Below are 13,458 nucleotides of genomic sequence, written 5' to 3' on the forward strand. Positions count from 1 at the left end.
ATAGAGGGTGAGATGAGAAGAAGTAGAGAAGAAAAAATGGATGCGTTGACTAGGTACAAGTCAAAGCACAAGCGCCTGAAATTGACAAATTGCTTTTACGTTTGCAAGTCGATAAAGTCTTCGCCATTGGCTGGATTCGGCTTGACTTGTGAATAATTAACATCAAGCACATGGGGTGACTTCGTAGAGTAGGTTGATTGAGTCGATAGATTTGAAGATGTAAAAGATGACTAGTAGATTTAATCGACAGATTTGAGTCAATAGATTTGAAGATGTAAAACATTAGTAATAGATTATATAGTTAAATGAGTCAATAGATTTGAAGATGTAAAAGATAATTAATGAACTAGCCAATAGATTTGAAGATGTAAAATCTAATGTGGCCGTAAAAAATTTAATACAACGTGATCATCTTAAGTGTTCTTGAATTCCAACTAGGCGAAACAAAGAAGTAAGCTGATCAGAATCGATTAGCTCACCCGTAGAATAAACAAAGAAGTTTGTATTCCTTTAAATTCAAGTTATTAACTAATTTATTACGAAGCCCCCAAAATCCAGGGTTGAATTCATCTGTATGAAGCTTGGAGAACATAAAATGTTTGAGAAGATGAAACTTAATCTGTATACAACTATCAGGAAGTATAAGGAATGGTGACCTCTAGGGATCAAGAAATTCATCTGCAATTAATTTCCCAGGAACAGAGATCTGCACTGCATTGCTGTATCATCCGGATTTGTGACTGAAAAAGGAGCAAGATATCAATGAAGTCATCGATAGTGAGATCTTTGTATTAAGGATGATCACTAAGCAAGGTTGAAACTAGCCGGATAACATGGGGATTACTGCAACTTGAATGAGAGCGCGGTTGGTTAAAAAATGTTATGCAAAACAAACAAGACCAATATCTACCATCATTGCAAGGTTTAAAAGTTTTGTTTCATAATAATTGATAAATACTGGTGTGCTAGTTGCGGAGCCCCTTGTTTGTTGTGGGGTTCTGCTAAAGGGATAAGGTCTCATGTCACATTAGTGTTTAACTTCATCACCCTACAAATGTGAGGGATGAATTTGAAAGAGAGGAATTATAGCCTACTGGAGAACTTTTACAACAAAAAATCAAACACTAATTTTCACTTAGAGGCACCCTACAGACTATAGTGGCTCTCCTTTCGAATCTGTAAACTGCACAACCTCTTAATCTGCGAGCTCTTATTGCAAGTTTTCTTTTATCATCAACAGCGCAGCTATACAATTGTAGGACTGCAAGAAGCTTTTCCTACGCTTTATTGATGAATATAAATCTCACAGTAATTACATGAATCACAGAATCTTAATGAGAAAGTCCCATTATCAGAAATGAGGTTGGAATATGTAAATTCACAGGAGGCAATTATTAGACCCATAAATCAATTTTTATATCTGAGGTCTAACTAAGCAAGCTATCCTATCTGCATTGCAATAAGCAAAATTCATGGGTGTCTTCCATTCAATGGATAACCTACAAACCCAGGCCATCAAAATATAAGAAGCTATTTATGCACAGGAGTTATATAATTAGTGCTAAAATCTTATTTCAACATGTCATGATGGTAAAGCATATTCAAAACAAAACAACGTTGATTTTATTCAATGAATCAGGTTGTTTCACATCAATTATCAAGATAAAAATTTATTCAAGCTCAAATGTATCATTCAGAGAATAAAGGAAATCTACATCCCTGAAATAACATTAGTTGACAGTTATAGAAATAAAAAAAAACATAGAGCAGCCCAGTGATGTTCATAAACATAGCATATCCAGGCATACCTGTATGACCAATAGTTCGTTCATACACATATATTTCATAGTCATTTCCTCCCTGAACATAGATAAAACAAATTCCTTATATGAAAAGAAAACTTCTATTTAGGAATCTGATGTTTTGAAGAGCAAAAGATAATCTTGAAAAAAAAATATTAGCAAGAAATTCTTCTTGAGGATGACAAATTCGACATTCTTCATTATGTTTGCTATCACAAAGGAATTTTGAGAAAACATAATTATTACTTTCCAAGATTTCAATAATTCGAGACCTCATAAATTAATAGTTAAATTGCTAAAAAAAAAAATAACAATCCCATCTCCAACATTGGATTTTAGACCCATACCGGCATACCCTCAAATCCCATATTGCTGAAAGCCAAAAATTGGACTAGAAAAGTATCCCGTCAAATCCCATGGTATCATCCATATGAAGTTCATGAACTAAACAAGACCTTAGGTGAAAAATAGATAGATGTCCTTGATGCAAAATCCTGGAGGTTGAACTACTAATCTTTTTGTTTTTAATTCTCTCGTAAAGAAATACAAATATTAAGAATCAACTAAGTAGGTCACGAAAATAATCCCAAAGTAGCATATGGTTGTGCGAGAGCAAAAAAATAATACCCATATGAGAAACAATGAATAATCCCTATTTGCTGGTGTCTTCAGAGCAAACTATCAAAACTTGCATAATAATCCTAGATTGATGTAATTTGCAATTAACAGGAATCACATAAATGTAAAATCAAATCCAACTCACAAGCAAGTCATGGAGTAGAACAAAGTCATCGTGAAACTACTTATGTTAGCAAGTCTAATAGTTGCAAAATAGACACAAACAACTGGCACCCGAGGAAAACAGAAGAAAAATTACCTTATAGGTTTTGTCACCGAAAAAATGGATATCTTGGAATTCATCAAGGTATTTCAAACAGAAAGTCTTGTCCCAACCATTTGGGAAAACCTACAGTCAGAAACAAGTAAAAAAATCATGATTAATCTTGTTCTTTAGGCCATATAATAGATCCATGAAAAATAAACACATGATGTTACTTATAAATTAACTAACATCAAAACTTATTTCCCCCCCAATCGCGAATGTTAGATCCAAATGTGCAAACTTTTCACGTAGCACAGAGACCATCTTTGGTCGTATGTTATGAACCTAAAAAGATAACAAAAACACAAACTTTCAATCACAGTTAAAGGTTTCAACCAATCTTAAAGCCAAAATATTGACTATCACATTCACTTTTGCAAAGAAGTGCATGCCTTATCATATTGAACAAATTCATCACGTTCCTCTTGGCTGCAGTTCCTTCCAATTGGAGAGACATTCAGCATTCCATTTCGGAACTCTATAAAAGTTCCCCTGACCACGGATAATAGAAGGTATGAGTTAAAGATATAAAGGTTGAACAATAACCTGTTCGATAAAAAAAATTTTACCACCTTTTTATTGGAATCTCTAAATCTGCAATATAATGGAGAGTAAAATTAATGAACTCCTGCACAAGAAGTTTATATTTTAGCCATAACAAAAAATAATGCAGCAGATAGCAGCTGAAAAGTATAATATCTCACCTTCAGTTTATCATCCCCAAGGAATGATTTCAAACTCTGTAAAACATCAGAGAAACCTTTTAGAATACCAAGAACAGAGGAGGAAAGAAGAGAAGAACCTGCTACTAGTTATAGGTGCCTGTAATCTTGTAAATTTCATTAGGGTGTCTTTTCAAAGGATGGCAAATGATAGATAAGCAAAACTGAAGTAAGCATCTCCTTGGCTCCCACTTCCAATTGCTATAACTAATTTGAATAACACTTTAACATCCGTTGGAACTCTAAACTCCATCTCATTTATGCAATAAAATAAGAGAATTTGATAACTTGAAGTGTAGAAATAAGAAAAAGGTTGAGAAGGCTCCTTGACTAATCTTAGAATCAAACTCTATCAAAGAAACATTGCATGAAGGGATGGAAGGTTGAATGCTTGTAGGTATTCCATATAGTTAATAATCTCAAGTTAAAAAAGACCATCTTGTAAACATACATAGGTTAAGTCCAAAAGATAAGGCAAAAGGCTATAATGAATCTACTAACTTGCAGTAAACAGGATTTACACAACAAATTATTAAACAGACAAAGTATTACATTGTAACTTACATAAGACAAAACCTATAAATTGTAGTTATCTTTGTACCTACCAATAAGTTCTTTTTTCAGGAAACATGTTCCAGAGGGAAGTACAGACCAGGAGTCATGTGCCATGATATTTCTACTAGAGCAAATATTAGCTTGTAACTAAGCTATAGTTTAAAAAGTACAGTTTACCTGTCGACCAATTAGTTCCCCATTTTTATGAGCAAGAAGACCATTTTCTGAGAATACATAGTCATAGTCATTTAGAACTGCACAAGAACAGTATACATCAGGAGTATGCCACAATCAATTATGAATTAAAAGATGCATGCGGTAGTTGATTGATACCACATTGAAATCTCAGGAAACCAGCATATTGCATTCACCAACTCAAGTAGAAAGAAGTACATAAAACTGTCTTCATCTTGAAAGCAACCAATTCAAGTATTATACTGAATTGATGCTAATCCAGTGAGTGAAAGCATGTTAGGAAGAAGATTTAGTCATTCATGGTACAAGGGGCATCACTCTGTAGTTAAAAGCTTAAAATGATCCTATCGGCATTCAATCAGCATGTCATTGGATAGAATTTGGGGGGTTGGGAGTAGTAGCAACAGGTGAAAGCTAAAGTTGCTCTTTCAGAAACAGGATGCTTTATTGAATTAGACATTTGCTCATTCTTAACAGATAACCAACAAATGAGATCATTTTTTTATATCTAAAAGTAGATCCTGCAATACTAATACTGTTTTGATGAAGATGCACAATGAAAAGGTATAGCTGACCTGAATTTCCAAGTTGTTCTGTAATCTTAACCAGGTCAGATCCTCCAACAACACCTACGGTGACAACCTGCCGAAATGGTGCCACATAAAATTCGGTAAACTAAGCAAAATCCTATACTTCCACTAAATACCAAATTCAGAAGGACATTCTCTCAAGATCAGCTCATCACATTAGAGGCGAATCAACAAAGGGGGCAAAGGAGTGTGCCTACCTTCCTCAGTTCCCGCATGACCTCGAGCATTCGCGGCGTTATCCCCTAAGAAGAGAAATCAAGCATTCAAGCAAGAGACGGTTGCACAGCGGGAGGGATTATTCAGTACCACGAAACTAGAATCAACCTTCCTAGGTTCAGTGAGCGTCCCATCAACGTCAAAAAGAGCGATGACGCCAGGCATTCTCGCAGCCATTCTCCTCCAATTCTCCCAACAGAAATACTTGAAAGATCAAGCTTTTATGGCTTTGCTGTACGAGGAGGGATCCCAGGCAGCAAAGTAAGGCTCGATAAGATCTAGCGAGCGCAGCAATGACTGAGAAGGAGAGGGCTTTCTACAAGAGTAGATCGAGGTCCGCTCAGATCCAAAGACGAAAAGGTAGCAAGATCTTGCTGCGTGAAGACGAAGCTTGAATCGAGATCTCATGGCAGATTGCGCCGCCGAAAAAGGAAGAAAACAAAAGCAAGTCGACGCGGGCCGCTCGGTATGCTTTACAGGCCACTTAAAAAATAAATCCATATAAATATCATAAAATAAATTAAATCGTAATTCATTTATATTTCTTAAAATTATTTGATTCGTTAAAATAAAATTTTGAAGTTTTTTTTAAAAATTCTGCAAAAAATGATTTTAAAAAAATATTAATAAATGAATGCGAATGATGACGCAATGCTTTCGATCCCTATTTATAGGAAAACAATGTTTCAGACTTCCCCGATCGAACTCCGATGGCTCCCAAGAAGAAGAAGAAGAAGGGAAAGACCACTCGCGCGCGCAGTTCCAAACCCACCGCTTCCGCCGCCGGCGCCTCCCTTCCTCTTCCCCCAGAAGGGTCTCCTCCTCCTACCCCTCCTCTGCCCTCCGATCTCCCCTTCCCTTCCTCCCTCCGCATTCCTCCGACTCCCATCGCGTTCTCCTTCTCCGGCGCCAGCCACCCTCCTCCCCCCGCCGACTCCCCAATCCGTCCCCCCTTCGCTGGATCCTCCCACCCTCCTCCCCCCGATTCACCGACTCCCATTCCCCCTCTCCCCTTCGATTACCCTTCGATCCCTCAATTAGAACCACCCCCCGCCGCCGCCGCCCGACCGCGAAGCGAAATCGCCCTCACCGTCGCCCGCCACACGGCCAGAGGGGCCGCCGCGGCAGCTCGCGAGAGGTTGAGCTCCTCGACGGCGGAGGCGGCTTCGCTGGAGCAGGGCCTGGAGAGGCTCGGCCATACTCTGCCGACGATGATGTCGACGATCTTGAGCATCCAGGATTTGGTCGAAGAGACTGGGGGCGACGAGGAGCTAGTGGAGGCAGGGCTCGACGCTTTCCGGAACATGGAGACGATTCAGCAGCTTTTCGAGACGACGAGGAATATGGTGAGGGAGAAGACGGCAGCGGCGGAGCAAGGCGGCGTCGATTTCAGCAGAGACCTGAGGGAGGGAGGCGATCGAGGGGGTTCTTGATTCAGTACGAAGTACGACAATGCGAGCGATCGATCGATTTGTTGAATGCGCGATGCGCTTTCAATGCGATTCCGTGAATTGGCTGCTACTTTTAATTGGATAGAAATAGAATACACATACCCGAATATTCTTTATCTTGAAATATTTTTTATTATTAGTTAGACCAATTAATTTTTTATTTTTTAATTTTTGCGATAATGATTTCCTTAATAATTTAATTTATAAAATATCTTATAATATTATTCATAATCCACTTATCAGCTTCATTGATAATTTCCGAAAGTTTGTGGGTTAAATTTAAAAAAAAAAGAAAATAAATAATAGCGTAATTTTCGCAACTTATAAACGGGGCTAAAATATAAAGTCGCAGCTTGTCTCGTTTGTTGTTGTCCCTGGAGAACTTGGCCGTTGTTGCTAGGGTTAGCGTCGTCGCTTCCTCTCTGCCTCGATCCCTCTCGTTGCCATGGCCGCCACCAGCACGGCGCCTAGTAGGGGGCGCAATATAGACGACGAGAACCTGGTATTCGAGACCAGCCCAGGCGTCGAGGCCATCACCAGCTTCGACCAGATGGGCATCCGCGACGACCTCCTCCGCGGCATATACGCCTATGGATTCGAGAAACCCTCTGCTATCCAGCAAAGGGCTGTGATCCCCATTATCAATGGTCGCGACGTCATTGCCCAGGCGCAGTCCGGCACCGGGAAGTCATCCATGATCGCCCTAACCGTATGCCAGATGGTTGATACCGCCGTTAGAGAGTATGATTTTTTGTTTTTCATTTATTGAATTCATATCCATCGGATTTTTTTTCTCGTTCTTATTTTTATTAGACTCAAAGATCCAGGTTTGATTTGGTTGCGCCGTGTATTGAATATTCAAATTTATTTTTTCTTTCTTATTTCTGTGCACTTATTTTAGGAAGTTTTGTAATTTATTTTCAAACTCGAAGAGCAGAAAAATTGACATCTTTTATAGATTAATAACAACGACAGCTAGAAATAGGTTTTTTGTTATGTCTTTTAAGACATCACCTAGTTAAAAGCCGTTATGCCTTCTATTGTATCAGCTAAATGATGATTTAGTATTGGACTTAGGTACAAATATATGATTTGGAAATGGATCCAAGTGCCTGACAAACTGTTTCTATTTTTTTTTTCTTTTGTGATCATCAATTGTTAGGTTTCCATGTCCTTATAATCAACATAGATATGGAGAGGATAGATGAAGAATCAAGATGATGTTGAGGGGAATTGGTAGTTTTGTTGAGCATCTAGGCAACTTTTTGGGTTTCTACAAGATTAGTATCATTCTTCAATAATGCATTCATAATAAATTTATCCATCTATTATAATACACAGTTGTAATTTGTCTGTTTTCTCTTGTGACAAATTCAACTCCCTTTAGGCTTATTGTTATTGGGTCACATAAAGAGCACATGCCTTCTTCATGAGCCTCTTTGTCTCTTCTCTCTTTGTTTTCAATCCATACTAGTACAAGTATATATTTAGTGGATATAGCCATTAAAAACTGAAAAAATATCACCACTTATAAGACTAGCTGGATATCACATTTATATGTAAATTAACTTATTTCAATGAACTGACAACTATATTCTTATCAATTCCTATATTTCTGGAATCTGAATTTTGCAACGTACTGATTATTTTGATATTTCATGTTTTTCTTTTCGTTTGAAAATATTTAAGAGTAGAGGGTTTTGGCATATTTTGAATTTCAAGTTGGTTGCTGATTACTTCTATTTGTTATGATTGGGATAAATGTGCCTTTGATAATGGGTGGAATTGATGCACTGACATGGAAGTGCTATGTCTTTTCTCCCTTCTGTTTTCTGCTATTTTGTTCGACTTTCAGGGCTTTTATAACTGAATAGAACTTGATACATGTAGACTGATTCCTTTTCTTTAGAGCTTCAATAACCCATATTAACTTGATGTATATAACTTTACTTATAATAATTGATTTTGGCTTGCATATGGAATTTGTTTGGATGGCTGATCTGGATACTAGCACTTTTATCTGAATTGCTCAAACTTTTGTTTCTCACTGAAGACCTTCTTGTATTTAGTTATGTATCATAATTAGTTTATTATTAATGTGAGGGGTTGTGTATTATAGCTGAATGCACATTATTGTACCTTTTGGACCTTGTGAAATACACAAGAAAGCAGTTCCATGTACGAAGCCGTACATTTAATTTAATATATTTAGTACTTCTGGTTAACTTTTTGCACATTTTTTCAGAGTTCAGGCACTTATTTTATCACCTACAAGAGAACTTGCTGCACAGACTGAGAAGGTGATATTAGCCATTGGTGAATATATAAATGTGCAAGCCCATGCATGTATTGGTGGAAAGAGTATAGGTGAAGATATTAGAAAGCTGGAGTATGGTGTTCATGTGGTTTCTGGGACACCTGGCAGAGTTTGCGACATGATTAAAAGGAGGACTTTGCGCACAAGAGCCATCAAGATTCTAATCCTTGTATGTTGATTCTGTTTCCATAAGTATATTTGTATGAATTTTATATATTTCTACTTCTAAACGAATTTGTGTTATTTGAATAGGATGAAGCTGATGAGATGCTGAGTAGAGGTTTTAAGGACCAGATATATGACGTGTACAGATACCTGCCTCCTGAACTTCAGGTTTGGATTAACAATCAGGGTCTTTAGGAAAAATTTCTACTTTTAATTTACTATACCTGCATTGTTTTGTTATTGTTTGAGAACAGTGTTTGAGATCAATAGCATATTTTCATATTACAGTTAGTAATCAGAGTTGAATCTTAACCATCCTGGAGTAATGTCATTTCATTAATTCAACAATGAGATTTGCCTGAATGCAAATTAAGTCAAAATCCAAATTTTAGTGCAAACCAACCAAATCTCAAATTGTGATATATATGTATACAATTTTAAAGAGAAACTTTGGATACTTGCTATTCATGTGTTTGCTTGCATTTAAAATTCTCTCAACCTTTTTATAGTTTAACAAATAAAGAAATAGACATTCTCGTGCAGGAAAATTTACTTTGTTTCTAGTGTCATTGAATTCACAAATGACAACAAACATTTGCATGTAAAATAAACAATGTTTCAAGTTCATTAAACTAATAAGTGCAACATTATTAGTGTGTATTTGGTGCTCAGTCAGGGAACTCCATGCCTTCATCTATTTGATTCCATTATTTCTACGTTTTCACTTTGGAAAAATTGTCTTACTCATACTCTAAGTTGGTAGGCATGTGCTTTATGACTCTTGATGTTAGAGATACATTTAGTTACAATACAAGATAGGTGCTGATTGTTACTTGAAACTAACAGATAGGGGAGCGTCGAGTGTTTTATGTGACCGTAAAGTACCTCTTAAACTTAAAGGTAAGTTCTATAAAACAGCAGTTAGACCTGCTATGTTATATGGAGCTGAATGTTGTGCTATGACTCGAGCACATGAGCAGAAGATGAGAGTTGCAGAGATGAGGATGTTAAGGTGGATGTGTGGACATACGAGGATGGACAAAATAAGAAATGAGAGCATTAGAGAGAAAGTAGGAGTTGCATCTATTGAGGAAAAACTCAGAGAGACACGTTTAAGATGGTACGGACATGTACTTAGACGACCAATAAATGCTCCAGTTAGGCGATGTGAAACTATGATAAACATGCATATAAAACGAGGAAGAGGAAGACCAAAAAAGACTTGGTTAGCAACAATAAAACAAGATAAAATTTATTTAAATATAGATGATGATATAATAGGAGATAGAGCTCAATGGCGTAAAAGGATTCATACAGCCGACCCCACTTAGTGGGAAAAGGCTTGGTTGTTGTTGTTGTTGTTGATCGTTCTTTACCTCCTTTTAGAAAAAGGAGCCCAGTTATTTTTTTGCCCTCTTATCTAGCTGTATGTCATTTTTCAGAGATTAGTTTTTGGGGCTTCCAAAATTTCAACATTTCTTTAATATAAAGATTTGATTTGGCCTGCTTGTATAATTATATTTAATATTTTGATCCTGATGAAACCATCAGTATATGTACATAATAAGTGAATGATCATTGATTTTATGAACTGATGTCACAATTCTATCGCATCAGATGTACTTTATCAAATTTCACTCAGGTTTAGTATGCTTAATTCAATTTGAGCATTGTTTTTTGTGTGAAATGGTTTTAATATCGTGTTATGTTTTGTATGCAACTTCTGCATTAAGTATGAGTTGTTGATTGTTGTAGGTAAGAGGAAATAACTCCAATGATTTCTGTTTGATAAGTGTATTCACAGGTTTTTACGATAATCTAGAAAGATGGTATTCAAAGAATATAGACCTTCATACTTTTCTCTCAATGTTGAATTTTCTAAGATCCTGTTCTTCCAAATCTTGAGCATTACCTCCTTGGTTCATATGTGTTGCTGTTCTTGTAAAAGTCAGAAGTTTATTGAGCATGCAATTTTATGAATTATTTTGTAGGTTACTCTGATATCTGCAACACTACCCCATGAAATTCTAGAGATAACCAACAAGTTCATGACAGATCCTGTTAGAATCCTTGTCAAGCGTGATGAATTGACATTGGAGGTAGTTTATTTTCAAGTTTTGTCACGGTTATTAGCTTATGATTCTTCAATGTTATTTATCTCTTTATTATTATTATTATTATTATTATTGTTTCAGGGTATAAAACAATTTTTTGTTGCTGTGGAGAGAGAGGAGTGGAAGTTTGATACATTATGCGATCTCTACGACACTCTCACTATCACTCAGGCAGTTATTTTCTGCAACACGAAAAGAAAGGTTAGACTGCAAGTTACAACTCCATTAGGCTTGGAACTATGATTCTGATATGAAAACAAACTGTGGAATGTATTTGAATTTTAAGGCAACATACTGGTACAAGTTAATTCTGGAACATCTCACACAAAGTTCTATCTTTTCCTACAAGACCTTTAATGAAGGGACCCCATGCATTACCGATGTTAGGACGTCCCTTACAATGAACTAGGTTTCAGGTGTTGTTGTGAGGAACTAATGCTATCTGAGTGTCTTGAATCGGCTTGATCTTTGGAATGAGTTGTGTCATGGATGGGACTGTAGGAACTGACACTGTGGATGTAAGATCTATTGGCAAATTAATTTACACGGAACAAGACTCTAATGTCTCTCAATAAAATGGTCCCCTCAATATTAGCTATTTTTCTTGTTAGAGGACGATCTGTGTTATCTATTTCTGTGTCACAACTTTTTATGATGTAAATAATTTAGTTGCAAACCAGATTAATTTTGCTTATTTCTCTGGCAGGTTGACTGGTTAACTGAGAAAATGCGCAGCAATAACTTCACAGTATCTTCTATGCACGGTGACATGCCACAAAAAGAGCGAGATGCAATCATGGCAGAATTTAGATCAGGGGCAACCCGTGTACTGATCACTACTGATGTATGGGCTAGAGGGATTGATGTCCAGCAGGCAAGACTTTTCACTAAAACGTGGATTTACTTTTTTTTTGTTACTCATTGTTGTTGTTCACAATCAATTTTTTCCCCTCTCTTCTGCATTTCAAACACTACTTTGCATATGCTAAAAAAAATTCACTCAATAATTTCATGATCTTTTTCAATTAATATGTTGTGATGTTCAATAATCTTTTTGATTCTCTCAGGTGTCACTGGTGATAAACTATGACCTACCAAACAATCGAGAACTCTACATACATCGGATAGGCCGTTCTGGACGCTTTGGACGCAAGGTAAATTCTTTGTTGCTCATACTTGCATTCAGCGTCATGTATTTTGGCTGCATGCTACATTGCTAGAACGATAGCTTTTGGTTCCTGATTCCAACATTTCCATTGTATTTTTTAGTTATTTATATGTACCAGGATCAAATGGCCACTCTATGCACTGTTTGAAATATAAGGTCATTACAATAGCACAAAATGGGACAACGAGAAAAGTATATATTTGTATGCAATTGTGAAAATATATGGTTTCTAGCGTTAACATTAATTTGTTGCACAAATTGGAACACTCATTGCGTAGAAAAATAAGTAAAAGTAGACGGCTAGCAAGAGAAGCCTGCATGAGTGAGCAGTGAGTTATTCATTTGAAAGGTCATACATGCGATAGGAGTCTTGGGAATGCAAGAAAAGGGATGCATTTGTATCATCAATTGATATGGGCCAGATCCAAGTGCTTGAGTGCCTTCAATGCAGCATGAATATATCTTTCCCGTAACATGGAACTCTTTTTTGGTTTCCAACTGACCACCAACAATACCTATTCACTTCTAGAGAGTCACATGTGACCCACATTTCTTTAGTCACTTCAAAAGAAAATAAATAAATTATGTTTTTATTTTACTCTTTGCATGCTTTGTCTTCCTTTTCATCTTAAAGTGACTTTTTCCCATTCATGTGGATCCAGGGTGTTGCAATTAATTTCGTGAGGAAGGATGACATTCGTATTTTAAGAGATATCGAACAATATTACAGCACACAGATTGATGAAATGCCAATGAATGTTGCCGATCTCATCTAAATGCTTCAAATATCAACCGCCCCTACTTACCTCGGATGCTTGCAAGGGAATTGTTGTAACAATTAGGTTGGAAAAGTTCATTTAACTAAGAAATTTTTCACTGTTGTGTGCTGGAATTAATGTTTTTTTTTTGTAAACTCAACATGTAAGATTACATGAGTTGAATACAGTATGAAGTTTTACAAATGCGTGCTGTGAGACTAATTTGTTAGAGTTGTCTATTAAGTGGAATTGAACTTATTTTATTTTATTTCTTTGAATCTCATCTCAGACATCCTGTGGTAGTTTATTCTCTCAAGTATCTAAAAAATTAGAATTGTGCACCTAAATGGTCTGATTAAGTTCAGTATGGTTGTCTTTTTAAGCTGATTAGTTTGATAAGGTTAATATTAAATAATATTAATATAGTGATATAAACTTATTTTAATTATAGCGAGACAATTTATAAACTTTGAATATGTTTTATTTGTTTGTAAATTATAAATAAGATGAAATTTAAAATTA

The 13,458-nt window shown here is 36.3% G+C and overlaps 3 protein-coding genes across 4 annotated transcripts; 2 read left to right on the top strand and 1 right to left on the bottom strand.

Annotated features, from left to right (window-relative positions):
- Nucleotides 1–487: 487 nt before the first annotated feature.
- LOC122006476 (phosphomannomutase-like) lies at nucleotides 488–6,473 on the bottom strand. 2 transcript variants are annotated; one of them, XM_042561994.1, is made up of 11 exons: nucleotides 5,072–6,473; nucleotides 4,945–4,989; nucleotides 4,733–4,799; nucleotides 4,140–4,216; nucleotides 3,390–3,425; nucleotides 3,258–3,313; nucleotides 3,078–3,177; nucleotides 2,875–2,970; nucleotides 2,680–2,769; nucleotides 1,809–1,860; nucleotides 488–740 (listed from the first exon to the last, which is right to left on the bottom strand). In XM_042561994.1, the coding sequence occupies exons 1-11, from the start codon at nucleotides 5,138–5,140 to the stop codon at nucleotides 685–687; spliced, it is 744 nt and encodes a 247-aa protein (XP_042417928.1). In that variant the 5' UTR covers nucleotides 5,141–6,473; the 3' UTR covers nucleotides 488–684. The 2 variants fall into 2 exon arrangements, with proteins under 2 accessions (XP_042417928.1, XP_042417929.1); XM_042561995.1 differs by lacking the exon at nucleotides 488–740 and adding an exon at nucleotides 750–1,499.
- Nucleotides 5,674–6,396, top strand: LOC122004609 (sulfated surface glycoprotein 185-like). Its single transcript, XM_042559469.1, has one exon. The coding sequence runs from the start codon at nucleotides 5,674–5,676 to the stop codon at nucleotides 6,394–6,396; it is 723 nt and encodes a 240-aa protein (XP_042415403.1).
- Nucleotides 6,474–6,742: 269 nt separating the features above from the next.
- LOC122006477 (eukaryotic initiation factor 4A-III homolog B) lies at nucleotides 6,743–13,140 on the top strand. Its single transcript, XM_042561996.1, has 8 exons — nucleotides 6,743–7,155; nucleotides 8,660–8,900; nucleotides 8,984–9,064; nucleotides 10,888–10,995; nucleotides 11,092–11,211; nucleotides 11,717–11,884; nucleotides 12,078–12,164; nucleotides 12,841–13,140. The coding sequence occupies exons 1-8, from the start codon at nucleotides 6,860–6,862 to the stop codon at nucleotides 12,952–12,954; spliced, it is 1,215 nt and encodes a 404-aa protein (XP_042417930.1). The 5' UTR covers nucleotides 6,743–6,859; the 3' UTR covers nucleotides 12,955–13,140.
- Nucleotides 13,141–13,458: the final 318 nt, after the last annotated feature.

The sequence above is a fragment of the Zingiber officinale genome, chromosome 7B (genome assembly GCF_018446385.1).
Source record: "Zingiber officinale cultivar Zhangliang chromosome 7B, Zo_v1.1, whole genome shotgun sequence".
Lineage (NCBI taxonomy): Eukaryota > Viridiplantae > Streptophyta > Magnoliopsida > Zingiberales > Zingiberaceae > Zingiber > Zingiber officinale.